Source organism: Salvelinus alpinus, chromosome 8, assembly GCF_045679555.1.
Source record: "Salvelinus alpinus chromosome 8, SLU_Salpinus.1, whole genome shotgun sequence".
In the NCBI taxonomy this organism is placed as follows: domain Eukaryota; kingdom Metazoa; phylum Chordata; class Actinopteri; order Salmoniformes; family Salmonidae; genus Salvelinus; species Salvelinus alpinus.
Genome location: NC_092093.1, coordinates 29,935,676 through 29,962,560, shown reverse-complemented (window position 1 = coordinate 29,962,560; position 26,885 = coordinate 29,935,676). Strand labels below are relative to the sequence as shown.

Below are 26,885 nucleotides of genomic sequence, written 5' to 3'. Positions count from 1 at the left end.
TGTACAAAACCTTAGGAACACCTTCCTAATATTGAGTTGCACCCTTTTCCCCCTCAGAACAGCCTCAATTCGTCGAGGCATGGACTCGACAAGGTGTCGAAAGCATTCCACAGGGATGCTGGCCCGTGTTTACTCCAATGCTTCCGACAGTTGTGTTAAGTTGGCTGGAAGTCCTTTGGGTGGTGGATCGTTCTTGATACACACGGGACACTGTTGAACTTGAAAAACCCAGCAGCGTTGCAGTTCTTGAAACATTCAAACCGGTGCGCCTGGCACCTACTACCATACCCTGTTCAAAGGCACTTAAATATTTGGTCTTGCCTATTCACCCTCTGAATGGCACACATACACAATCCATGTCTCAATTGTCTCGAGGCTTAAAAATCCTTCTTTAACCTGTCTCCTCCCCTTTATTTACACTGATGGAAGTGGATTTAACAAGTGACATCAATAAGGCATCATAGCTTTCACCTGGATTCACCTGGTCAGTCTATGTCATGGAAAGAGCTCCTAAAAGTTCCTAATGTTTTGTACACTCAGTATAAACGCACACCCTCTTTAATTAACACTCAGTTGCACATCCATTTATTAAGAGCTTCACTACAAAAATGTCATTCATCTTGCTCTCTCTACAGCGATCTCCTCTCTCACAGTTTCTCTCTCCTTCACTCTGTCTCTCCCCTATTTGGCTCGCTCCCTGCTCTCAGCATGTGCAGTGAGCGACACGTGAGGCGGTTGATGGTGGGAGCCTCGGGTGTATGAATCTGTTGTTCCTAATCCTCTTCCCCTCCTACGTGTGTGGCAGGTGGCGAAGAGCCATGGGGGAGCCAGTGCCCATAAGCAGGTGGCCTACCTGTGGGCCAAGAGTCTGGGAGGGGAGGCTGCCGTCAAACTGCTCAACAAGTTTGGTCTGTTGGAGACCGCCATCGACTTTGCAGCAGACAACTGGTGAGCAGATCAATGCACTGGACTGCACTTTACTGTACTGCCTAGAACCCCATGCTCTTCAATATTGCTTTCATGTTTACGAGGTGATTAGGAATGTCCCTGTAGTCAAGTGTCCATCACTGGGAGGTACTTGAAGTATCTGATGTATTTGTTCTGTGATTGACTCAGTACGAAGCCTAAGCAATAGCCTAAAAAGTTCAGCAATACAGAATTTGAAAATGTCTTTATTTTCGCTTTTATTGTGGTGTATTACTCATAGTCTGAAGCATTGAAAACTATAGGCATAAGCTGTTTAAGACCTTCCCCATTCGTTCCTAGGACTCAGTATTAATGAAACTGCTGTACCTCTGTGACCTTGACTAGGGGACCGGTTTTGACCCTTCTCTTGTCCTCCTCTCAGCGCCTTTGACTTTGCCTTTGAGCTGGCTCGTCTCTCCACCAAGAACAAGATCCCTGAGATCCACCTGAAAAATGCCATGATGCTGGAGGATGAGGTAACATATACACACACACACACACACCACTTCCAACTCCTCCTCCCAATCCCAGTCACACACTCATTGTCATTCAAGGTTACTCTGCAGCTTGCATCGTCTCAAAGATTCAAAAATATTTACTCCGTTGCCTGCCCAAATTTGGATCTGAGCGCAGTGTTTCTCCCTTCTCCAGCCATTTAAACGTCACGCATGCATTATTAATCCCTCCACCACCGAGCACTGAGCCGTGATGTTTCATTTTTCAAGGGCAAGTTCGCCGAAGCCGAGTCGGAGTTCATCAAAGCGGGGAAGCCAAAAGAGGCAGTGCTGATGTAAGTGTATCAGGAGTTTTTCTCTTGCTAGCTAGCGAGTGGTGTTGGCATGTGTCCCCTACAGAAGTCAAAGCTTCAAGCCTTCCTGAGTTGACTTCAAAAGGAGCGCTGGTGCCAGCACAGCTCTTGCCTCTTCCCCTTCAGAACTTCCCCTCGCTTCTCTGTACATTGGTTATAGACCACCTAATAAGTGAGTGTGAGATGATGTGGTGGTAAAGACAGGTTTGGTTGGAGGGGCGCTCAACTCTCACACAGGTAGCAGAGGAACTGGAGCCCTGTCACTGAGATGGTTTGATTTCTGCTTCCTGGAGTGGGGTGTATAGGGTGGGTGAGAACTGTACTCTATACTGTAGACAGACCTACACTATAACAGGGCTACTGGAAGATCACAACATTAGTGTTTTTAGTGGCATATCGTCTAGCTAATATAAACTGGAGTTGGAGCCCTTTAATCTGTGAATAACAAGTATTTCAGAGAGTGTTTGCTGTCTGCAATCTGATAAACAAAACGTTGAACTTGAACCTGTAACAACATGAGGGAGGTTAAATTACAGCCTCGTGTGTCCCTTACAGGTATGTCCATAACCAGGACTGGGTTGGAGCCCAGAGGGTGGCGGAGGCCAACGACCCTGACAGTGTATCAGATGTGCTGGTGGGCCAGGCCAAGTTCTGCTTCGAACAGAAGGACTTCCAGAAGGCTGAGGCCTTCCTCCTCAGGGCTCAGAGGCCAGAGCTGGCCATCAAGTATTACAAAGTAAGAGACTGGGTGTTTCTCAATACGCGTGCTAATATTCCCAGGATTGTTGAATTGTTGTAATATGATGCAACCACTTAAAAACCGCTGCAAAATGTATTGCAAACAATGGTGGCTGGTTTTGAGCTGAAGCGAGCTAAAATCTTCTCTGACTTCGGAATGAAAAGTTGCCTACTCACATCTCATATGTTGCCTGACTACAATATTTGATCTCGACACCTTAATAAATACATGCTGTGTTCATTTCGATATCTTTAACTACCTACAATGTCCACTGTAGCATGGGAGTGTGCAGTGCTTCTCAAATGTACATTTTTATGCGTTCTACTAAAGTCTCCATATAGACTTCCATTTTAAAAAATGGACTGGTACCAGGGGACCTTCAGACACCTGTGGGTTAACTAGAGCAAAACAACCGACATGTACAGTGCCTTCGGGAAGTATTCAGACCCCTTGACTTTTTCCACATTTTGTTACATTACAGCCTTATTCTAAAATGGATTAAATAAACAAAGTTCCTCAGCAATTTACATACAGTACCCATGGAGTCCACCTGTGATTAATTCAATTGATTGGACATGATTTGGAAAGGCACAGACCTGTCTATAAGATCCCACAGATGACAGTGCATGTCAGAGCAAAAAACAAGTAATGAGGTAGAAGGAATTGTCCGTAGTGATCCGAGACAGGATTGTGTTGAGGCACAGATCTGGGGAAGGGTACCAAAACATTTCTGCAGCATTGAAGGTCCCCAAGAACACAGTGGCCTCCATCATTCTTAAATGGAAGAAGTTTGGAACCACCAAGACTCTTCCTAGAGTTGGCCGCCCAGCCAAACTTAGCAATCGAGAGAGAAGGGCCTTGGTCAGGGAGGTGACCAACAACCGGATGGTCACTCTGACAGAGCTCCAGAGATCCTCTGTGGAGATGGGATAACCTTTAGAGGACAACCATCTCTGCAGCACTCCACCAACAAGGCCTTTATGGTAGAGTGGCCAGACGGAAGCCACTCCTCAGTAAAAGGCACATGACAGCCCGCTTGGAGTTTGCCAAATGGCACCTTAAGACTCTCAAACCATAAGAAATAAGATTCTTTGGTCTGATGAAACCAAGATTGAACTCTTTGGCCTGAATGCCAAGCATCACGTCTGGAGGAAGCCTGGCACCATCCAGTTTTTCAGCAGCAGGAACTGGGAGACAATTCAGGATTGAGGCAAAGATGAACGGAGCAAAGTACAGAGAGATCCTTGATGAAAGCCTGCTCCTGAGCGCTCAAGACCTCAGACTGGGGTGAAGGTTCACCTTCCAACAGGACAATGACCCTAAACACACAGCCAACTCAACGCACTAGTGGCTTCGGGACAAGTCTCTGAATGTCTTTGAGTGGCTCAGCCAGAACCTGGATTTGAACACGATCGAACATCTCTGGAGAGACCTGAAAATAGCTGTGCAGCAACGCTCCCCATCCAACCTGACTGAACTTGAGAGGATCTGCAGAGAAGAATGGGAGAAACTCCCCAAATACTGGTGTGCCAAGCTTGTAGCGTCATACCCAAGAAGACTCAAGGCTGTAATCGCTGCCAAAGGTGCTTCAACAAAGTACTGAGTAAAGGGTCTGAATAATTATGTAAATGTAATATTTTAGTATTTTTTTCTAAAAACCTGTTTTTCGCTTTATCATTATGGGGTATTGTGTGTAGATTGATGATTTAATTTAATAACTTTTAGAATAAGGCTGTAACGTAACAAAATGTGGAAAAGTCAAGGGCTCTGAGTACTTTCTGAAGGCACTGTACGTGTTTGCGAGAGTCTCACCTTTCCACAGAGGGTCATATTAGCGTGTAGCCCAAAGTGTTCAGACGCTACAGGCAGAAGTTGGTAGATCAGCTGTACCGACTTCAGACGTGTCCCAAGACACTCGTAGAGCAAAACAGAGAAATTCATGGTGTTCATCTTTCTATAGAGGGGTCATAATAGTTTGTAGGCCAAACTGACGACTTTGTGAGAAGACCGATTTTCGTGATGTCTCATGGTCTGACAAACACCGCTCTAGCTTTGTCACCTTTCTGCGGAAGTGTAACATCGGCAGATACGGTGGATTGAGAAGCGTCCAATGGAACAAAACAAATATCTCTAGTTTAAACTGCCAGATTTTTTATGGGGATTAATGTATTATGTTGATAACATTTCCGCGGAGGCGCAGACATCGACTCTAGGTTTTTTTTAATCACAGGGTTCATAATCTAGTCAATTCACCATTCCCTGTGTTCTGCTATCTGGTGGTAGCTTTACAGAGAACACTGCAGGTTAAACAGAATGTTTTCATTCCATAATTCACGCTGGTTGTTTGGCTGGATGTGCTTCGCAGAGTTTGGTGCCCCCTGGTACTGAGTGTTGTTGTGTTGTCTCAGGACGCGGAGATGTGGAGTGATGCCATGCGGATCTGTAAAGAGTACCTCCCCAACAAGCTGAGCGTCCTCCAAGAGGAGTACGAGAAGGAGGCTACCAAGAAGGGCTCCCGGTGAGCAAAACACACAATAACATCTGTGTTTTTTACATCACATGTTCCTGGTTATTTTAACGTTTTAATAACTCTGTTTGTGGTCTTGGAGATGCAGAGAAAATGTGTCTCGATGTTACATGTTAAACGAGAAGGAGAAGAAAGAAAGGGCTATGTACACACCGCTGTGTTGTGGTCTGTTATTAATCTAGATGCGCATTGGGTCGATGCGTTATTAAAACATGGCAGCTTTTTATCCTAAATTAAATCCATAATGAGCAGCTAATTAAAGTGCAGACACGCAGCGCCTCCATCCGTCTCCGACCATCATTTCCCTGCTTTTAATGACTTGTGGGAAAACATCAAAGGCATGTCAAAAGGACAGGGGAAAAAAGGAAAGTAGGACATTTATTTTGCACAGTCTTCAGTTCAGGCCCCAATTGAGAGTAATTCGGCCCTCTTGTACTGTCAGTCATGCTCAGTTGAGAGCCAGAACTCTCTAACACATGTTGCCTTTCACTTTGACTCTTGTCTCTGTCTTTAACATCACAAGGGTTGGGTTTGTAGCGCAGTGGAGGAGAGATCTAAGATTTTAATGGGGGGAGTCTGTGTGCAGTGCACTGTGTAGAGCAGGGGTGTCAAAGAGACGGCCAACAAGGGGGTCCAATTGGGGGGTGAAAACAAACTCAATATACTTTATAATGACTAAAACCAAACCGAAACAGTGTATAAATGATAATAGACCTACGTTCATACAGTTTCTTGAATGTGTTCAGCTCACTAATAATCACTGAAATGAAAGCTAGACAGTCAGGGAGCATTAAAAAAAGATGGATAGAGGACCATTTTTTGCACGTTTTGACAGCGAGAAAACATAACACATCTTCAGTGCGGCCATCCGGACCTCGTTGAAGACCGAATGTGGCCCCCGGGGGCAAAATGTCTTGTATTTGCCTTCACAGTAGTGTCTTAGAATACTTCCTTAACTTTAACATCAACAGACATGTACAGTTTTATTTCTGTTCTTAGAATGGGCTTCCAAGTCTTTCATTCCAGCTCTGTTATTCCCTACGCATCCATCTGGTCCCTTGATTACTTAACAATGCAGCTCAGTTATAGTTAATTCATAGTGCCAAGGTTCTGTGTTTGTGTGTTCTGTGTGTGTGTGCAGAGGGGTTGAAGGCATGGTGGAGCAGGCCAAGGAATGGGAGCTGTCTGGGGAGTACGCCCGGGCTGTGGAGTGTTACCTCAAGGTCAAGGACTCCACCAACGGGCCCCTTATGGAGAAGTGCTGGATGAAGGTGCACAAAAGAACTCCAGGACTGGCAATGAATGTCACTATAGCCTAACCCACACGTGCTGTCCTTACAAACCGACTGGTGTATGACACAAGCCTCTATCTGTGGCCCTGGATGACTGTCGTGCCATGTGATGTTCCCTGTGTGTTTCTGTGACCCAGAGTGTAGAGCCTCAATGTTTCCTGTGTATGTGACCTCCCCCAGGCTGCTGAGTTGGCCATCAAGTTCTTGACCCAGGAGAGGGCTGTGGATGTCATCCACTCTGTGGGCCCTCGCCTCACCCAGCTCAGGAAGTACAGCGCTGTAAGTCACCACACACTTCCTGCTGTTGATCCCTCAATACTGACAGGCTTTTGATATTGATTATTTAGTCTTATTTTGTAAATGCATGGTTTTAGGCTGCTGTATGTGAAATTCTATTGGAAAAAAATGCTTTTTAGATAGTATATTATTATTGAGTGTAGCAGACAGGTATCCAACCAATGTTTTTGTAGACAGGACCCCTGTGTCCCTGTTAAAAATATTTATTGGACAAAACTACATTCAGAAACAGCTTTTATTAATCTAAAGGTGTGTGTGGAGGCCGTTCTGCCAACGGAAAGCGACGGTTTTGGTGCGAGTGTGTTGATTGAAAAAAAGACTTCCCAAAACCAAGGCTTCCATGTTTTATGCCTCGTCTCTGGCGTCCTTCAAGAAATCTTTTGAGTCTCCAAATGTTGTATTTTCCTCAGGCGGCTGAGCTGTACCTCAACCTGGACCTCATTAAGGAAGCCATAGATGCATTCATTGAGGGAGAAGAATGGAACAAAGCCAAGAGAGTGGCCAAGGAGCTGGATCCAAGGTGAGCTTGTCGGCCAGGCCCACCACTACGGCTCTGCCTGGTCGCCCCTAACAACAAGCCTAGCCGGCTAGAATACCTCATCTGTCATTAGGCTACAGAAAGAGAAAACACACAGAGGCCTCACAGGCACCAGTCAGCTGTTGTTGCCTCTTAAAAACAACACAAGGCCTAGGACAGAGGTAGCTCCAGACCTCTAGTTAATGAATGGGATGAGATTCCTGTTTCATCTATTCTGTATGTTACATTATAGTCATTTAGGATCTTATCCAGACTGAATGACAATAGCTAACTTTACAGTGGTTTAGCAATTTATTGTATTTTGTTGAAGCCTATTTGATTAGACAATGTGATTGCAAAATTCACACGGCTGTTGTCATGCTTGACTTAGCCTTGTCTCAACATCCCTGCTTGCTCCCACTTATTACTGTGATGCCAGTCTCATTATGCTGCTTTAGTACAGTGCATTTGTGTTGTGATTTGTCTATCTGGGGACTATTACATGGTTGCATTGCTTTCATGTACTCCAGCTCCTGAACAGTCATTATCCTACATAATGGAGGATCATTTACTTTCCTTCTACATTGTGTGTCTATCCTAACGGCTATATCTGTTGGAGGCTTGAAACACTCAAAACATTCAACTCTGGCTGAAAATGATAGTCCTTATCATATACTGTAGCTGTTTTATTTGATTCTTGATTGTTTGCCGTTTTCAAGCGCTTTGAGATTAAGTTAAATACCTTTTAATTTTAATATATTCGTGTAGGTTTGAAGATTATGTGGACCAGCGATACAAAGAACACTTGAAGAACCAAGGCAAAGCAGATTCGGTAAGTAGCTACAATTTAATGATAATACGTATCGCAAATAATAAGCCAATTTCTCAGTTGTGCTTAGCAAGTACAGTATAACTTACAATATCAATTTTTTACGAATAAGCTTGTGATTTTTGCCGTGGTGTATTGTAAGACGTCCTATCATGCCACAGCGTATGCCCACCTCTAATTCCTCGACTCTCCCTGCCTCATCCTGCTCTGCCCCCTACTGTTGGTAGGAGATCATTGAGATGGTGGCCTATATTCCATCCACTCAGAAATAAGAGCTGAATAACAAAACGGATCCACAGTCCTTGTTCTCTTTGTTTTGCCACATCAATGTGGCTCAGTAGCACTGATGTCTCTAGTTGAATAAGGAAGTCTGCCTGGTGAAAAGAGAATGGCATATTTCGAAGGACTGTGTGTATTGTCTACATAATGCACCAAGACTTCATAATGTGGGTGTTTGTAACCATCCATTACCTTAATAAACTACCAAATGTCCTTCTGTAGTAGTTTTTCTAGATAACTCTTAACCACTAAACGGTGATCTTCTCTGGTTCTAGCTGGTAGGAGTGGATGTCATGGCAGCTCTGGACATGTATGCTGAGAGAGGCCAATGGGAGAAGTGCATAGAGACTGCTTCCAAACAAGTACTGAGTCTACCGTCAACACTCCTCCTTTTAGTTTCATTGTCTTTCATCCTTTTCGCTGTATCTTCAGTTTTATTCCCTTACTGTTTTTCTTTCTGTAATATTTGTAGAATTACAAGATCCTCCACAAGTATGTGGCCCTGTACGCCACCCACCTGATCAAAGAGGGCCATGCAGAAAAGGCCCTGAATCTGTACGCCCAGCACGGAGCCCCAGCCAACCCCCAGAATTTCAACATCTACAAGAGGATGTTCCTGGACCTGCTGAACCTGCTGGGTAGAGACAGCGCTGAGTCCTTTCGTATGTGGGCTGACCTGAGAGACGTCATGCTTCTGCTGGTGAGTACAGGACCAGAGAGAGACAGGGGACTATAGTGACAGTATCTGGTCACAGTGTATAATGACCATATATGATGTGTAAGGGTCCTTTTTTCATGGTCTCGTTGTCTAATCTGTTTGCAGTGTGAGAACCTGACCAAGTCTTCGGAGGCCAACTCTCCTGCCCACGAAGAGTTTGAGCAGATGCTGCTGATCTCTCACTACTACGCCACGCGATCCGCTGCCAACGGGGTTGACCTGGTATATATACTGTACTCATCTTTTATTTTACTCAGCCTGTTTTTGTATAGTATTAGCTGTGGTACACACTCACGTCCCCCATCACTCTCCTCTCCATCCCTCCAGGTCAGCGTGGCTGCCAAGCTGTCCATTTCCCTGCTGCGCCACACGGAGCTCATCCCAGCTGACAAGGCATTCTACGAGGCAGGCATGGCTGCCAGGGTAAGATAACTGCTCGTATGAGCCTCAGCCAATCACGGGAAGCAGAGAGGGGCTTGGGGGGTTGGTGTTGCTAGCCCCATGGGAAATATTCGGATCAATGTCCCCTGAGTCTGTCTGTGCTCCAGGTAGACCCATTGGAGGTGTTATGAATAATTTTTTGCCCAGACTGCATTGTGAAGTAGCCTATCGTCCCACGTTAAAAATGAAATTATTTGGGGAAATGTAAAATCTGTTTTTTTCAACTTCATTATTGGCATTTAGTTGTGAATGTCAGGTTGATGATGATAAATGTGATTCTCTCTACAGGCTTTGGGCTGGGAGAACATGGCCTTTATTTTCCTCAACCGCTTCCTGGATCTGTCTGATGTGAGTCTCCACCCAGCTTTACCTGAGGGGGTTTCACCTCAGCGTTACCTGAGGGGGTTTCACCTCAGCTTTACCTGAGGGGGTTTCACCTCAGCGTTAACTGAGGGGGTTTCACCTCAGCGTTAACTGAGGGGGTTTCACCTCAGCGTTAACTGAGGGGGTTTCACCTCAGCTTTACCTAGAGCTGCAGACTTTTTCATTGAGCATAAAATCTTCACAAGTAGCTTATATGATCGATAGCAATATCGATTTCATCATAACAACAGTGGTATGAGTAACTATCCCACATCACATTTTTGCTTTATCCATTGTGTTTTAATTAGATTGTTTGAAGAAGAGATAGTGAGTGAATGTTGTCTTGATGCCTGTTGTCTGTGTTGTGGTGTTTCCAGGGGATAGAGGAAGGAAACTTAGATACTCTGGACCACTCTGATTTCCAAGACACTGACATCCCCTTCGAGGTTCCTTTCCCTGCTAAGCTACACGTCACTGTAAGGCACAAATAGATTTTTTGCTGTGTCATTATAATGTCTTATAACATGACAGGTCTGAAATGTTGTGGTCATGTGACTGCCCTTTGCCAGTGTTAGTTTGATAGCTCTATATCATTGTGTGGTTATATTGTTGGCTTTGCTATGTTACTATATAATGACTGTGTGTAATGTTGCTGTACTGGGACTATCCTGTGACAATAGGCTGCGATTGTATTATGGTATGAGGCTGTTGTTGATCTTGTTGTCGTGTCCCAGGATGCCCAGCGTGAGGAGATCCGTGACTGGGTGTTGACGGTGTCCATGGACCAGCGGGTGGAGCAGGTGCTGCCCAAAGACGAGAGGGACACCTACGAAGCCTCTTTACTGGCAGCAAACACGGGCATCCGCTCCCTGCCCTGCGTCATCACAGGTAGGTGGGAGAACCCCCCCCCTACAGAGCACCTTACCCTCTCCCGTCTCTATTGCATTACCCTGGTGTCTGGGACTGTACCATATCTACTCCAGGGGTGTGAAAAGTCTTGGTGGGTTTGTATGAGGGGGCAATTACTGGAGAGTCTTTTACCTTAGATAATTATTTCATAATTGCCATGTTATTACTGTTATTTGCATGCATTCACAAGGTTCATATGAACACCAACATATGTGGTTCTTCAACCTAACTAGTTGATGGGAGGTGAGAGTGTATACTGTACTGGTAGGCAGAGCAGAGGTGCTGTCCAGGGTGCTGACTCCTGCTTGCTCAGAGGAGGCCTGCGCCAAACCTAAATGACAGAGTGAAAAGAAGGAAGCCTGTACAGAATACAAATATTCCAAAACATGCATCCTGTTTGCAATAAAGCACTAAAGTAAAACTGCAAAAAATGTGGCTAAGAAATTAACTTTTTGTCCTGAATACAACATGTTATGTTTGGGGCAAATCCAACACAACACATCACTGAGTACCACTATTCATATTTTCAAGCATGGTGGTGGCTGCATCATGTTATGGGTGTGCTTGTCATCGGCAAGGGTGTTTTTTTAGGATAAAAATAATCGGAATAGAGCTAAACACAGGCAAAATCCTAGAGGGAAACCTGGTTCAGTCTGCATTCCAACAAACACTGAGAGACAAATTCACCTTTCAGCAGGACAATAACCTAAAACACAAGGCCAAATCTACACTTGAGTTGGTTACCAAGACGACATGGAATGTTCCTAAGTGGTCTTGTTACAGTTTTGACTTAAATCGGCTTAAATCTGTGGCAAGACTTGAAAATGGCTGTCTAGAAATGATCAACAACCAACTTGACAGAACTTGAAGAATTTTTTTCAATAATAATGTGCAAATATTGTGCAATCCAGGTGTCCAAAGCTCTTAGAGACTTACCCAGAAAGACTCACAATTGTAATCGCTGCCAAAAGGGATTCTAACATGTTTTGAAATAGCAGAACATGTATTGAAAAAAATATGTCATCCATTTTGAATTCAGGCTGTAACATAACGAAATGTGGAATAAGTGAAGGGGGATGAATACTTTCTGAAGGCAGTGTAACTGACAAGACAGTGGCGTATAACCTCTGGTATGCAGTGCAGAGATGCAGTGCTATCCAGAGATCCAGGGACAGACTGGTCTCCCACAACACCCAGAGGAGTGTGTTGTGTTCAGGGAGGCAGTTAGCAGACCCACGTACGATGGCAGATCTGTTAATTGGTTGACTATTAATATGAATGCAATCATAATGAAAGCTCTCTCTCTATGCAACCCAGGCTATCCGGTCCTGCGGAATAAGATTGAGTTCAAAGGACCTGGCAAGGCAGCAAACAAGGATGACTGGAATAAATTCATAATGGCCACAAAAGTAAGAAGTTTTTTTAATGTTAGCTCTGGAGTCTACATAACTGTGCTTGTTACCTCTGCTGATTTAGCTGCTAGTCCATCAGCCCTTAACCGCATGAAACACTTGGTTTGATTTATTATGAATCCACACTTTTGATCACGGGCACTCACACAGGTTTAGAATGTTGCACTGTGTAGAGTTGAGTCCTAGGGGCCAGAGATCGGCCCATTTCATTTCAGTGTGTTTCATCATCATCCTTCCTGTGTGTGATTTGGATTGCGGAGGTTTGATTAGTTAAATGGACTAATGTCCACAAACAGAGATTTAAAGACCCACTTTTTGCATGTATGCCTGCTCGCATGCACACAGAGGCACAAATACACACACTCGCGCACACACACATACACACATACATACACAGTCTTCCTTGTGGTTCCCTGTATGTGTGTGATCTGATATGTGATTAGCTGGTCTGTGTGTGTCCTCCTCCCAGACCACTCACAGCCCGGAGTGCCAGGATGTGCTGAAGTTTGTGAGTCAGTGGTGTGGAGGGCTCCCCGCTTCCGGCTTCTCCTTCCACTGACAGGACCAGGCTGCTGAAAACTTAATCTCCGCCACATACCACACACCAGCGTACCCAACACTACAGTAACTTACCATCTGCTCAGAGCCACCGCCTTCTCTGAATTATTGAATCCATCCTCGCTCCTCTCCTTCTCCATCTCTGGTTTGGTTTTAGTGTTAAACAGTTCACATTATCCCATAACGATAGACTGATATGAGATGACCTGCTGTGTTACTGCTTCATTCATTTCTACAGTGCTGACATCAGCGCAGTCCGTACCGGCCTCCCATTGGTTACTTAGCCCCTGGTGCCAGGTTCCTGTGTCTATCATTCAGCAGAAAAGTCCCCCTCTCTTCTGTGTGTCTGTCTCTGTTTTAACTTTGTGATGTGTGTATCTATGTTTGAGTTTTTCATTCCCATTTTCTCTTATGCTCCTGGTAGTGTAGGAGGAATGGGGTAGGCTACAATCAACGTGTGTGTTTCTATTTAGTTGAGACTTTAAAGATGCCTTTACGCTTAAGGTGATGTATCTTCATAATCAGATGTGCTGTTATCTGTAATTAGTGTTCTTTGTTCTGTGTTTCTGAATGATAGGAGAATTTATCATAATGCACTTTAGAATTCTGTATTGGCTTTATGTATTGTTGGTTTATATGTGGTTTTGAATATATTTCATATGTTGGAAATATAGATAAATAAATAAAAAAAAAATATTCTGAACCAATTTCTTCTTTATTAGACTTATAATATAAGTAAATGTATGTCCACCTAGGAAATGACTGTACCATTAGGCCCCATTGTTTTTGCTAATTGAGTTGTGTTCACCAAACAATTTGTGTACCCACTCAAATACAGATCATTGACTTCTTCCCAAAATGATATAAATATATTTTTATGAAAATTTTTATTTTAAGAGATTTCAAGTGCGTGTGTGAAAATGATAAATTCACAGAACCGAGGTCAACACAGCCGCTGTGTGATGGGCAGGTCTTGCATTGAGTGTATGTATCTCCTCAGAAAGGTAGCACTGAGATATCGTCTTTGTCAAAATCTTTCAGGGAACCCACCCTACGTTTGTCTTCATACGTGACAATGTTTTTTTTCTCAGCATCTGCCTATGTTGGTTATTTGTTTAGGCAGCCCACCATTTTATCATCCATACAAATTCTTCCAGAAAACCTATGGTATGCTATAATTGTTCCGTCCCAAATTATCTGATTTAAAATTAGATTAGCCTATACAAAAAAAACTTCAACCTGCGCCTATAAAGGTTGAATTAAATACAGGCTTATCCTACCTCAATGCAGTGCGTAAAACCACGCACAGTTTACTTTTACGCACCGTCAAATTGTGTGCGCCTGTCTCACAGTGCCTCCTCAGTTAAGCTACTTCCAAAGATAAAAAAGAAGACGTAGTTCACCAAATGTTGCCATCAGTGTCCGCTCTAAATTAGGCTATTAGGTGTTTGAGGCCTAAACATTCAGAAAAGCGTTGAAGAAACTGAGGCACATTCAACTATTCCGTATAGGCCCAACTTTTTTGCCCAAAATGAAATGGGCCTAATGTGATACATAGAGGCATGTCAGGCCTGTGTAAAATGTTACTATCAAATTGGCATAGGGACATTTTACATAATTTGATACAATATTTTCTTCATCTGTTTTAAATATGATAGAATGGCAGCCTAGGCCTAGTCTTTGTTTTTTCTTCCGATAAGAATCTGAAATCTGAAATCCTGTGTTATAATAACCATACATTTTTATTGCAAAGAAACCGAATAAACTAGCCTAAAAACAACTTAAAATGTAAGCGTCAGAATGGACACAATTTAACAGTCTTCATGCTATATTATAGATATGATAAATTTGAATAGCCTGCATAAATAATATTTTGAAAACCAAACGCGCTCATTGCTTTGAAATTGGCATTAGTACTAGGAGTTATTATGTCAAACTACAATAAGCAGAACTTTTTACCCTTAGATGTTTTTGTACTTGTAGTCACTCTTTGTGGGTCTATTTATGAATACAAAGGCCTAGAGGTAAAACATAAACGAAACAAAGTATAAAAAACGTACATTTTTTCCTGTTACTGGAGTCCTTTTCAGAGGAACCCTTAATTGGGCTGACGTTCACATCATTATTGCATGGAAAAATGGAACATTTACACATGTAGGTTATGCTCCTTCGTTTGATTTGGCTGCAAAAAGATACCAGTCGTCAACATTGAATTTCTCTTAATTCAGAATCTGTCGAAAGGAAAAATACTATAAATGACAGATTTATTCAACTTAATACAAGCTATGCCACTATTTACGTTTGTGATAATGCACTTTACCACCAGAAACATTTCAGGAATGTTGTCAGAAATATAGAAAATGAGTTTCATTATGCAAATGTTAACTGTCAGCATTCTGCATTGCAGTTTGACAAGCCATTTTATAGTTTCACATTTGTGGATTGTCTGAACATAGCGCACACCCCAAAAAGCTTAACTGATGCGTAATTTATGTGGTTTAACAAAATATATTCTTAACATTATTTTGTGCATTGTGAGATTTTATTGCCAACAGATTGGTATACAACAATAATCATAATAGCAGAACATTGCAAAATGTGCATGCATGCAAAACGTAATCCACATAATCCACAACTCTTTTGTGAATCTCTGCTGATATGAGAGAATTTAATCACTGCGTTTTGCATGGCTGAAAAGGTCGTTCGTATCACATAACTGCACAATTCCTCTTACTCTGACCTGAAACATGTATGACAAATGCCTACTCTATTCTATTTGACATGCACTGCTAGGCCGCACTACTACGAATTGTCAATGATGTCCTGATTTCTAGTGTGAATTTTCTTTTACGCATCTCAGGTTGACCATACATCACGAAAAGCGTTGTGCGCATTCATGTGTTTGCCTCTTTCTTTCCATTATAGGAAGTTATGCAATCCATTTCACAGGCCTTCACTAAATATTGTCATGTTACTTTGCGTTTTATTACCATCCAGAGTCACTTCTATAGCTTCTACGTGTCCCAGTGAGGAAACCATAAAGATCTACATTTTCCTACTCCACCCTTATCCGCAAGACGCAGCGTGCTCCCTTCTATGGATGAGATTTCACCTCGACTTTACAGCAGGCTATAGCAGAGAATTGAATGGCGCGCTCCAATCGCTTCCTGCAAAATGGCTAACACAACGCACATGAAAGAACCTTCAATAAATAACTTTCAACTTTGGAAGTATGAGGCTTGTCTGACGACCCATTATAACGACAAACATTTAACGCACACTCAACGCACATCTCGATGATATGTACCCTCTCTCTTGGCATTCACCGCGTGCCTTAATTGTATGGTCATTTAAATCAAGGTCCGCTGTGAACACGAGGAGAGACCGGGCCCTTTTAGTCTTTCTCTGTGTCAGTGTAACAGCGTAGCTACTGTACAGTGACATCTGCCTGACGAGTTTCAGTGCGCGTGAGGAGGGAAACCTTGAAAGCAGCGATCTTGCACCAATATGTACGACTACGTATTTCACCAGCTGGCGAAGGGTCTTATCCAATAAAGTCATGGGCGTGCATTGTCATTCACTGTGGCATTACTGTTACCCCTTGCGGGGGTAAAGATGCGGGTGGACATGACAAATAATAAGACTAAACTCTACTGATAAGATAAAAAAGACACACAAATAACTTATGTCATATTACATTAGCCTGCCTATCCTGGCAGTGGTAACCTCCCGAGTGCATGAGATGTAGGCCTAGCCTATTTTATTATTTATCGTGGATATAGATAGCCCGATCCCTGGTGCAACGAACGCCAGGCCCGAGTGACAGCAGCGAAAAGACAGGGCTTGCTGGCTTGCTGCAGTCGGTCCTGTTGCTAAACTCCCACACAAAAAATAGAAGAGGGCCCATCTGGCTTCTCATCAGCTTTGTCGAGTCTTGCATACGTTAAAATACTAATGACCTAGATAGCTCATGCAAAATGCAGCAGAGGTAAGAAGGGGGGGGGGGGCTGTTGGGCTCAACGAGAGTCATCCCCTCCTTTTGTGGGGGTCGTGCGGGCTGGGTTAGGATGGAGGGACTGAACACTCCTGCATCATAAGGGGGTACGCTCAATATTGAATAAATACAGTGGGAGATACAATTTGGCAAAGCTGACATACACACACATTGGTTTTGGGGATAAACAGAAGCCATATTGACATAATCAAGAATACATTGTCACATAACGGATTGAGAAGGTGCTAAATGTAAAGAATATAGGCTAGTCTATATAACAACAATCCCATTTTTAGTAGGCCTAATAGCACTTTATTTAGGCTACAAAAAGAACTAAAAGCATGCATATTTAGCCTACATAGGCCTAAGGTCTATGCGGATTTAAATGAGTTGTTCGCCCTTTACAAAAACAGAATAGTGTGTCAAAACGCAGAGGAAAACATATATTTTTACATTGCAACAATTCAGCGGAACAACTTACAGAAATGCCTTGCCGAGATGCCTTTACAATCAACTCTCATTTCCCCCAAACCAACATCAAAACAGTCCGTACATCCGGTTGGGTACCAAGGATGATCTCCTCCGCTGATGATGCTGAACAAAATGTCCTGTGACATCGATGCTGCTGTATTGTCTGCGCGCTGCAAAAGGTGGAAATTGGTGCCATGATGAAAACACCCATATATTCCACTGATTGTGCTCTAAAAGACCCGCCGGACCTGTTCAAAAGATGGGCAAAATGCTAAAAGGATAGGCTACATCTAAGCGACACACTGAGAGGAGAGAGCTTTGGTGCAGTCTGGAGGCAGAGCCAGCCGAGACTGTCATGCAAAAGCGTCTGATGCAAAGAGCCATCTGACAGAGAGGAGGAGAGCAACCCAGTTTATCATCGCCGTGCACAGTTTAAAGCGCGGTCCCCCTGCTCCTCTCCCTTGTGCTGTTCATCCACTTCTCATATGAGAATTATTCAGAGGGGAAGAGGTAGCATCTGCCGGTTTACTAAACAAATCGGAGGGGTTTCGAAATGGGACGCTGCAACTCCCCTTTTCCCTCACTCTTGTAATTTACATTACCGAGATTACCAGATCAGCTATACACCTTGCAATATGCATAAAGACAATAGACATGTTGTTGGGCAGAAAAATACACTCAATTGCCACAATCATTACATTTTGCATTGACATCCTTTTTTCTGCTGACAATAAATTTACCATCGACAAATGTGATATTCGAATTCGTTTTCATAGATAACATTTTCAGTTAGCACGATAGTCTACCGTACGAAATATATGTAAACCATACCATAATATATAGGGGCCTAATAGTATAACCACGAATAAGTGTAGGCATAGGCTGATATGGCGAAAGTTTGTCCTTTTTAACAAAATCTGGAAGAATAAAGTTACCATCTCTCTCGACTATATCTCGGCTCTTGCGGAATGTACAATTATCAAGCTGCACGTTTGCCTGGTCGAATAATGAATTATTTATGTTTCTCAAGACGTGTGTCCATGTAGGCCTATACTGCTGTATTTTCATACTCGTCCAATCATATGTTAAATAAATATTTTGCTAACATGGCGAGAAACCTTCATGAAGTTTTGGGAATCAAAATATGCCCACCACAAATGGTCCAACTCCATATGGCGTGTCATCTGTTCGTACTCTCCCCCAACCCCCACCCGTCCTGTCCTGTCCGGTCCCATACGAAGCGCATTGATTTATTGTGATTCTTTCGTTATTCATTCGAACTTTGAATTAAATTACACAGAGATGACAAAATATTTTTTTCGTACAAAAAATAACAATGTACGCATAGTCCGAAAAGGAGCTATCCATGATAAGATACATTGAACTACATTGAAAAGGATCAGGCTTAATTGCGTTACGAATAATGTACATTCTAATATAAATGTTCTACTATTTTCAATAATTTCTGTAATATAATGCATCAGCGGCTCAGCCTAAGGCGGTAGCGTACTGCAGAACAAAGGCGATGTTGTAGTCTAGCTGCACCATACACCCAGACCTATTCAGTTCTATAGTGAACACCCGTGCATCTGCCTGCATTTGGTTGAGGTCACCAGAGGTCTCCTTATCCCCCTCTCACGCTGCAATATTATTACCCAAAGGGTCGTCTGCCGGACGCGTGCCTCCCGTGAGCAGATTCGACGCGCAGTGAACTCCAGATGGCCTGTAGGGTAAACAAAGCTCTGCAATCCACCCCTTTATGCTGACCTATATTACAGAATAATGGATAAAGCCTATCTGATTTAGAGACCTTCCATGCGGGCAAAAAGGCCGACCAATCTAGCGAGTCCCACAGTGAAACGGAGCAGCGGCGTTTAGGCCTGCAGGTGATAATAGGGTACACAGAATGTGTACATTATATTGGTGTTGAATTGAAGACTACAGTGACTTCGGTCATCACACAAGACAGGTGCATTTACCATATCCTGTATGCATTATCATCAAGTTTTCAACAATGTGGATATATGCCAATGTGATCGCGACGTGACGCAATGCTATTCAGTTTAATAAGCCTATATACAGCCGTAAAGGTTTTCTGATTTCACAATAGAAAGACACAATGGTCTCAGCTAGAGCGTCAACATCGATCTCCACAGACAATCCTCCACAGACAATCCTTTTCTCAAACCCAAGCATCTGTGCACGCCATGGCCAACTGTAATTTCCATAAACAAAATGTTTTCACGTGATTATGTGTTGGTTTATGACAAAACTCATGTACATGTATGTTTTAATGCAATTGTTTATTATTTGTGATTTTTTTTACATTCGGTCATTTTCCTGAGTGTAGACTAGGCCTATACTTAGAAAAACAGGTGCTAAGTAGAACCATACAGAGTTCTTCGGTTTGTCCCCATCGGGAACCTTTTTGGTGTTGGGTAGAACCCTTTGCAGAGGGTTTTTCAAATAACCTTCTCTATATGGTTCTACCTAGAACCCTCTATAAAGGGTTCTGCCTAGAACCATTTTATCATCTAAATATTCTTCCTAGAACCGTCTATAAAAGGTTCTTCCTAGAACAATCTATGAACTGTTCTACCAGCTGTATTAGCCTTTAAAAGTACATGATTTATGACAATACATTACATATATCATAAGGCCTTAATTTGAGGGTCTAGTTATACCCTAACACAGTGTTGTTAGGAATCTCCTGGTTCACTTGCCACATCAGACCTGCAAGTCACATTATGCTGACTTGCAAAGTGATGTGTAATTCCTATTATAATCTGGCCAGAGTTAGGATATACAACCAGTGGAATTGTTAATCACCTGCAACCTGCATTTAAAATAACTGCCAGGGTAGGGAAGCTAGAATACTTAGACTACCTCAATCATCTAAACTGGAAAAAACATTTCAGTAATGGGAGTAATAAATCCAATTTTCTAACCGATTGGATTAGTTTAGAAAATTGTATGTTATTTATTTTTGTGTAGCATAAAATAAATCAACCACTCAATGTACATGCAAAAACACAGATATTACAGTAAAACAAACAATTCTGAAAATCTCCCTGCAATAGAGCATGCTGGGAAATATTATATATTGTTCTTTACAGAATCCTTCTTGTCTTCCAAATAATCATCGAATAACCCTTTCTTCCAAAAACAGTTCTTAGGATGTTAAAGGTTTTAGGTAGAATCCTTTGGCTTACAAAGAACTCTTGTCTTCCAAAAAGGGTTCTTCAGATCAAAACAGTTCTTGGTAGAACCCCATCCCTCCGCAAAGAACCCTTTTGGAACCCTTTTATCTAAGAATATATCCATTTAGACCTATGCTTAACAACACACCAGTCTCCCATTTATTTAGGCAACATGTAGCCCTATAGACCTAGCTAGGCCAGGGATGGGGAACTTTGATGGGGTGGCGGCCACAAAAAATCTCAACTCATCATACCCACACATGCGATCACTAGCCTTTTGGGGGCCCTAAGTGAAATTTTGATGGGGGGCTCCCCCACCTTGAAGTTTTAGAGTTAATTTCACGCAATTCTACACATTTTGCTATTGGTGTAGAGAAAATGGTGCAGTTTTAAAGAAAGTTTGCTGCAATTCTACTCATTTTGCCATGGGGTGGAGATAAATGTTTGCAGTTTTTAATATGATATCTGAGTAAAAGTGACTAACAAAATCAATGGGAGCCTCCCGGTTGGTAATTTGACCATGATTACTACACGTTTAGATAGCTAGCTAGACTAACTTACCAATCTAAAACATTTTTAGATGACATGGGCTAATTAAGTGACTGTCAGTGACTGAAACAATAAGAGAAAAACTGCTGATGCACAACCAAATGATTCGTAGACAACAGGTGTAGACTAACAGTGAACTGCTTACTTAAGGGTCAATTTCCAACAGTGCAGAGTTAAAGATAAGAAATTAAATAAAAAATATAAATAATGACATGAGGAATAAATACACAGTGAATAACAAATACAAATAACATGGCTATATAAAGGGAGTAGAAAATAACATGGCTATATATAGGCCGAAGAAAATAACGTGGCAATATATAGGGAGTACCAGTACCGAGTCGATGTGCAGGGTTATGAGGTAATTGAGGTAGCTATGTACTATACATATAAGTAGGGGGTAAAGTGATTAGGCAACAGGATAGATAATAGACGGTAGCAGCAACATATGTGGTGAGTGTGAAAGTGTGGTGTCAGTATGCATGTGTGTGCATGTTATGTGTGTGTGTGTGTGTTGGGGTGTCAGTGTGTGTCCATAGAGTCAGTGCGAGAGAGTTAGTGCAAAAAAAGGGTCAATGCAGGTAGTCCGGATGCCATTTGATTAGCTATTTAGCAGTCTTGTTTAGAAGTGGCTTGGGCGTGGAAGCTGTTCAGGGTCCACTTGGTTCCAGACTTGATACATTGGTACCGCTTGCGGTGCGGTAGCACAGAGGACCGCCTGTGGCTTGGCTGGCTGGAGTGGTATCATTTTTGGGGGCCCTTCCTCCGACACCACCTGGTATAGAGGTCATGGATTTCAGGGAGCTCGGACCTAGTGATGTACTGGGCCATACACACTACCCTCTGTATTTCCTTGCGGTCGGATGCCAAGCAGTTGCCATACCAAGCAGTGATGCAGTCAGTCAAGATGCAATTGATGGTGCAGCTGTATAACTTTTTGAGGATCTGAGGGCCCATGCCAAATCTTTTCAGCCTCCTGAGGGGGAAGAGGCGTTGTCGTGCCCTCTTCATGACTGTGTTGATGTGTGTGGACCATGATAGATCCTTAGTGATGTGGACATCGAGGAACTTGAGGCTCTCGACCCGGTACACTGCAACCCTGTCAAATTGAATGGGGGCATGCTCGGCCTTCTGTTTCCTGTAGTCCACGATCAGCTCCTTTGTCTTACTGACATTGAGTGAGAGGTTGTTGTCCTGGCACCACACTGCCAGGTTTCTGACCTCCTCCCTATAGGCTGTCTCATCATCGTCGGTGATCAGGTCTACGACTGTCATGTCGTCTGCAAACTTAATGATGGTGTTGGAGTCGTGTGTGGCCAAGCAGTCGTGGGTGAACATGGAGTACAAGAGGGGACTAAGCACGCACCCCTGTGTTGAGAGTTAGCGTGGCGGTTGTGTTGTTGCTTACCCTCACCACCTGGGGGCGGCCCGTCAGGAAGTCCAGCCTCCAGTTGCAGAGGGAGGTGATTAATCCCAGGGACCTTAGCTTAGTGATGAGCTTGGAGGGCACTATGGTGTTGAACACTGAGCTGTAGTCAACTATAGCATTCTCACATAGGTGTTCCTTTTGTCCAGGTGGGAAAGGGCAGTGTGGAGTGCAATAAAGACTGCGTCATCTGTGGATCTGTTGGGGTAGTATGCAAATTGGAGTGGGTCAAGGGTGTCTGAGATGATGGTGTTGATGTGAGCCATGACCAGACTTTCAAAGCACTTCATGGCTACAGATGTGAGTGCTACGCAGAGAAATGTAGGCAAAATAATATCATTTTTTGAAAAAGGCCAACAATAAAGTAAAAATGCAATTTGAGTTTATACATGATCTAAACTCGTTCACAATTGTCTGCTTTAACTCCAGATTATTGCATATTTATCTGCTGAAAACAAGTTTACACAAATCTCTAAATGGCAATGTTAGTTGCCTGCTCAGGCATGGTACCCAAAGCCCCTCGAACAGCGCTGTGTGCAAGGGCCTTGAACTGAAAGCTACATTCGAGTTTCTCCACACTTGAAGAGGCAAATCCTTTTTAATTCAAACCTGCTCAATTGTAACCCTCTTTCATATTCATTTTAGTAACTTTGTTAATAACTTTGACAGACTTCCCACTGGGCACACACTGGTTGACATTACATTGAACCAATGTAGAATAGACGTTGAATTGACTTCTGTGCCCAGTAGGATCTTTTAGCCTGATAAATAAACAGATAGGCAAGTTTTCCCAATGTATTATATTCTTTATTTATGTTTTTACATCATTAAATGCATACTATTTCTAAACTATTTACTAATGCAAAATGCAATAATAAATCCCCTGATCGCAAGTGCAAAATTGTGGTGTAGATATTGGGGTGGACGAACAGTAGACGTGGGACCCCGGATAATTTGTAAGAAATTCTAAAACGCGTTTCTTGCAATTCTACACAGTTTGACGTGACTTATTATGCCTCTCCAGGGGGGTATTTTGAGTGTGACGTGTGAGGTATTTTGAAAACACAGTATAAGTGGAAGGATGAGTGGAAGGCCCACCAACCACCCCACCCCCAAATTAAAACATATTTTTTTGGGGAGAAAAAAATACAGCTAACCTCCTGCATTTTAACACTTTTTGCCATGGGGCAGAGAAAAAAATGAGCAGGTTTATAATATTATTCTATACATTTAGTCATGAGTCTGAGAGAAAACTGCAGTTTCAAAGGTAATTTCCTGCAATTCTACACATTTTGCCATGTCGCAGAGAGAGGGAAAAAAAGTGTTTTATACCTCATCTCATGCTATTCTTCACATTTTGCCATGATGATGAGAGAATATTTTGCACTTTTAAAGTAACTGTCCAGTGAAAATCTCACTTTTAAATAGTGAATGTTCTGTTAACTCATACCCAAATAATGTTGTTGACTCATCCTCTACTCGTATTTGTGGCCAAAGTGCTTGCTATTTCCTCATAGAGGATGATGTGAGCTGGCTAGTCAGCGGTCTACTCACGTTAATATTTTTAATGACTGGTATACGGCCACACCATTCTGTTGTTGGGGTACGCCCACACTATTCCAACGCAGAAAAACATACTTAATGAAAAATTTTGATAAGGAAAAATATTTCACTCATATTGTAATTAAATATAGATCGTATTTCATAGAAATCTGGAAACACTGGACCGTTACTTAAAGATGTACTTGGTGCAAAACTGCAAAAAATAATGCCTTTAAACTGTATAACTGATCAATGCACCATCATACCAGGTCATTTATTATTATTTTTTATTAATAAGATATTTGGCTACAGAAATGCCATTTCTTACCGATCTCTACCGCTTCCGTCCGAAAAAAAATCCTATGAAACAATATCAACACATACTGGAGGAGTTACTGGCTAGCTACACGTGGCTAGCTTAGCTAACAAACTAGCTATGTTGGTCGCAGCGCACATGACCAGAATGACACATCGACACACCAAAGGCACACCCATTTCTGTTGAAAAATGGGAAAAAAGGAGTTGACAGTTGTTTGTGCCCAAAGTCCACCGTTAAAGCAAATTTCCTGCAATTCTACACATTTTGTCATTGGTTATGACGTGTTCATATGCTATCGGGCCCCCAACCCAATTTTTGTAATTTTATTTTAAAGAAATTATTGTGGGGGAAAAATCGACCTGTTCTGAATATTTGGGGGGACATGTCCCCCCCATCCCCCATGGCAATTTCACCAATGCCTGATAGAACACACTATTGTGGACTGCAGTGATTCAACTCTGGCAACATGCTTATTTCATAATAATGTCACATGGACAATTTACTCATAGCCTAATTCAGAACATAGAACGTTTCAAATAAAAGGACTAGCAATATTTTTTAGATGGCAACATTTTTGTCAGGTCATGGATCTCGCTATTTTAAGTAGCTTACTGAAACTACCAGAACCTGATTTGTGTCTGAACAGATGGTTACAATGTGTTGTGTTAGTAATGTTAACATGTAGGCTATTGATCATGAATAATTCAGTGGCTCAGTAGGCTCAAGACTGAAACATGATTGCTACACAAGATGCTGAGCGACAGATGAGCAGAGATCCATTTTAAGGCTGCTCTTGACCAAGAGCATTCTATTCTGATAATGACATCATTTAGGTCTACATTTCATTAGGTATTTTTTTGTGGGCCATTTGTAGGCCTTATAATAATAGCCTATTCATAAAATAAAGTATTTGTGTAAACTCAACTTGTCAATTATTACACTTGCTGAAATGACTTAGACGGGCCTACGTAGGCCTATAGCTAAATAAAACAAATAATGATGTGCCGGTTTGGTAATCGGAAACGCTCTGCCAGTTGTATAACACGTTTATAAAACTGTCGCATTACACAAGTTGTTATGTAGCTATATAGGCTACTTTATATCTGCACCAGGAAGTATTGGACTGCTAACCCTGAGCTCAATGGTCGCAACGACTAGACTCCGTTTGATTTGGCGTCATTTTACCCACAGTAGAACGAGAGATATGTCTTCCAAAACACAGATGCCGACTCCAGAGACCGCTCTCCCCGGGAGAAGTGAAAGTTTAAAAGTATCAGGTAGGGCGACTTTCCCTGTGTCTGTGCGGCGTAGTTTCCTCGGTAGCTATAACATAACCATAGCCTTTAGCAGCTAGGCTACAGAGTAGCTTCCCAAAACGTAGGCCTATAATGCATAAAGAAAACGAAAACACAAAGCGCGAATATTTTATATTTCTGTCAACAAAGAAGGCCTATTCCCTTTGTTGTAAGACTGTATTTATGTGTTGCGCGAGTTCGACAACACTTATGCGGTGCTATGACTGTAAAGAGCAACAGGAGCTACTCCTGTTGTATTCGGCGCATGTGAAAAATGCAATTTTCTTTAATTTAACTTGAATATTTTCACATGCGCCAGGTGTAGACTTTACATTGAAATGCGTGTAGCTCCGATGGTAATGCATGGCGCTTGTAACGTCATAGTTGTGGGTTCTATTCCCATGGGGGACCAGTATGAAAGTGTTTGTACTCACTATTGTGAGTCGCTCTGGATAAGATCTTCCGTTAAATGACTAAAATGTTGTGTAAAAGTGTCTAGATAATCAACATATTGCTATAGTCTGATAACTCTTTGCCACAACGAAGGGATGCAAGAAGAGCTGATTTAACCACAGACGTTGCCCATCACAAAGTTTCCAGTTTGACTATTTCCTGCAATTATCATCAACTGTATCACTATGTAGTCATGTCTCTCTCTTTTAATACAATTTAAGAGTTTTATTGGCATGGAAAACAAGTGAAATAGTAGAGTGGATGTCTCTCCCTCCCTGCACGAACGCGCACACGCACACACACACACACACACACCTGACTGAGGCAACCTGTTCACAAGCTTGTTAAAAGAGGTGAAACCATTGTGGGAAATGATAGTGCATACACTGTAACAAAAAAAAGAAGAAGTTGATTCAATGTACAATTGTAAGGCAACCAGTTGCAATAGGCTGGTGAGTTTGTGCAACAAAAAATGTCTTGAGCAAACTCACAACAAAAAGTTTGTGTGAAAATGTTGTTGAGCAAACTCACAATCCTATTACAGCTGGTTGCCTTAATTGTACCTTGAATCAACCCCCCCCCCCCTTTCCCCCCAGTATATCACTATTAATCTTGCAAATATGTAGGCCTCATACCTAGGAGATTTTCATTGCATATCACTGCCCTCAAAGTGACTGAATATTTACTGAATCCCAATGCCAAGAACTTGTTTTCAGGCATTTATAAAGAAAAATGCTATCTCCAACACTCCATTTGGATTAAAGACGAATTGTGTTTCCTGTCTGACTCTCAGAAGATGGAAAAAGGCACTAAAAGGCAAAACTTCCAGTTTGATGGTTAACAGCTGACACAAGTTGAGTTACATAAAAATGGAAATGTACCAGGCAGGGTAGCGGGGTGCTATCTGCAGTGATGAGAATGAGAAGATATAGCCTAGGCCACTGTAGCTGATGCACTGCAGGCAGAGAGAAGAGAGAGAGC

At 42.4% G+C, this 26,885-nt stretch overlaps 2 protein-coding genes across 3 annotated transcripts in view; both read left to right on the top strand.

The window, feature by feature from the left end:
- ift172 (intraflagellar transport 172) overlaps window positions 1-13,358 on the top strand; it is a 28,581-nt gene extending 15,223 nt beyond the window's left edge. Inside the window, exons 30-47 of the mRNA XM_071413318.1 lie at window positions 806-948; window positions 1,349-1,442; window positions 1,692-1,756; window positions 2,330-2,510; window positions 4,922-5,031; window positions 6,182-6,311; window positions 6,513-6,611; window positions 7,040-7,149; window positions 7,915-7,978; window positions 8,530-8,616; window positions 8,727-8,954; window positions 9,078-9,194; window positions 9,300-9,395; window positions 9,702-9,761; window positions 10,154-10,252; window positions 10,511-10,664; window positions 12,003-12,094; window positions 12,567-13,358. Of these exons, the coding sequence (XP_071269419.1) occupies window positions 806-948; window positions 1,349-1,442; window positions 1,692-1,756; window positions 2,330-2,510; window positions 4,922-5,031; window positions 6,182-6,311; window positions 6,513-6,611; window positions 7,040-7,149; window positions 7,915-7,978; window positions 8,530-8,616; window positions 8,727-8,954; window positions 9,078-9,194; window positions 9,300-9,395; window positions 9,702-9,761; window positions 10,154-10,252; window positions 10,511-10,664; window positions 12,003-12,094; window positions 12,567-12,656 (2,019 nt within the window). The 3' untranslated portion in view covers window positions 12,657-13,358. The remainder of the gene's footprint in view (window positions 1-805; window positions 949-1,348; window positions 1,443-1,691; window positions 1,757-2,329; window positions 2,511-4,921; window positions 5,032-6,181; window positions 6,312-6,512; window positions 6,612-7,039; window positions 7,150-7,914; window positions 7,979-8,529; window positions 8,617-8,726; window positions 8,955-9,077; window positions 9,195-9,299; window positions 9,396-9,701; window positions 9,762-10,153; window positions 10,253-10,510; window positions 10,665-12,002; window positions 12,095-12,566) is intronic.
- Window positions 13,359-25,221: 11,863 nt separating this feature from the next.
- LOC139582931 (mitochondrial peptide methionine sulfoxide reductase-like) overlaps window positions 25,222-26,885 on the top strand; it is a 99,046-nt gene continuing 97,382 nt past the window's right edge. Inside the window, exon 1 of one of the 2 annotated variants that reach the window (XM_071413411.1) lies at window positions 25,222-25,433. In XM_071413411.1, coding sequence (XP_071269512.1) covers window positions 25,298-25,433 — 136 coding nt within the window. In that variant the 5' untranslated portion in view covers window positions 25,222-25,297. The remainder of the gene's footprint in view (window positions 25,434-26,885) is intronic. The other variant, XM_071413414.1, reaches the window with a different exon arrangement.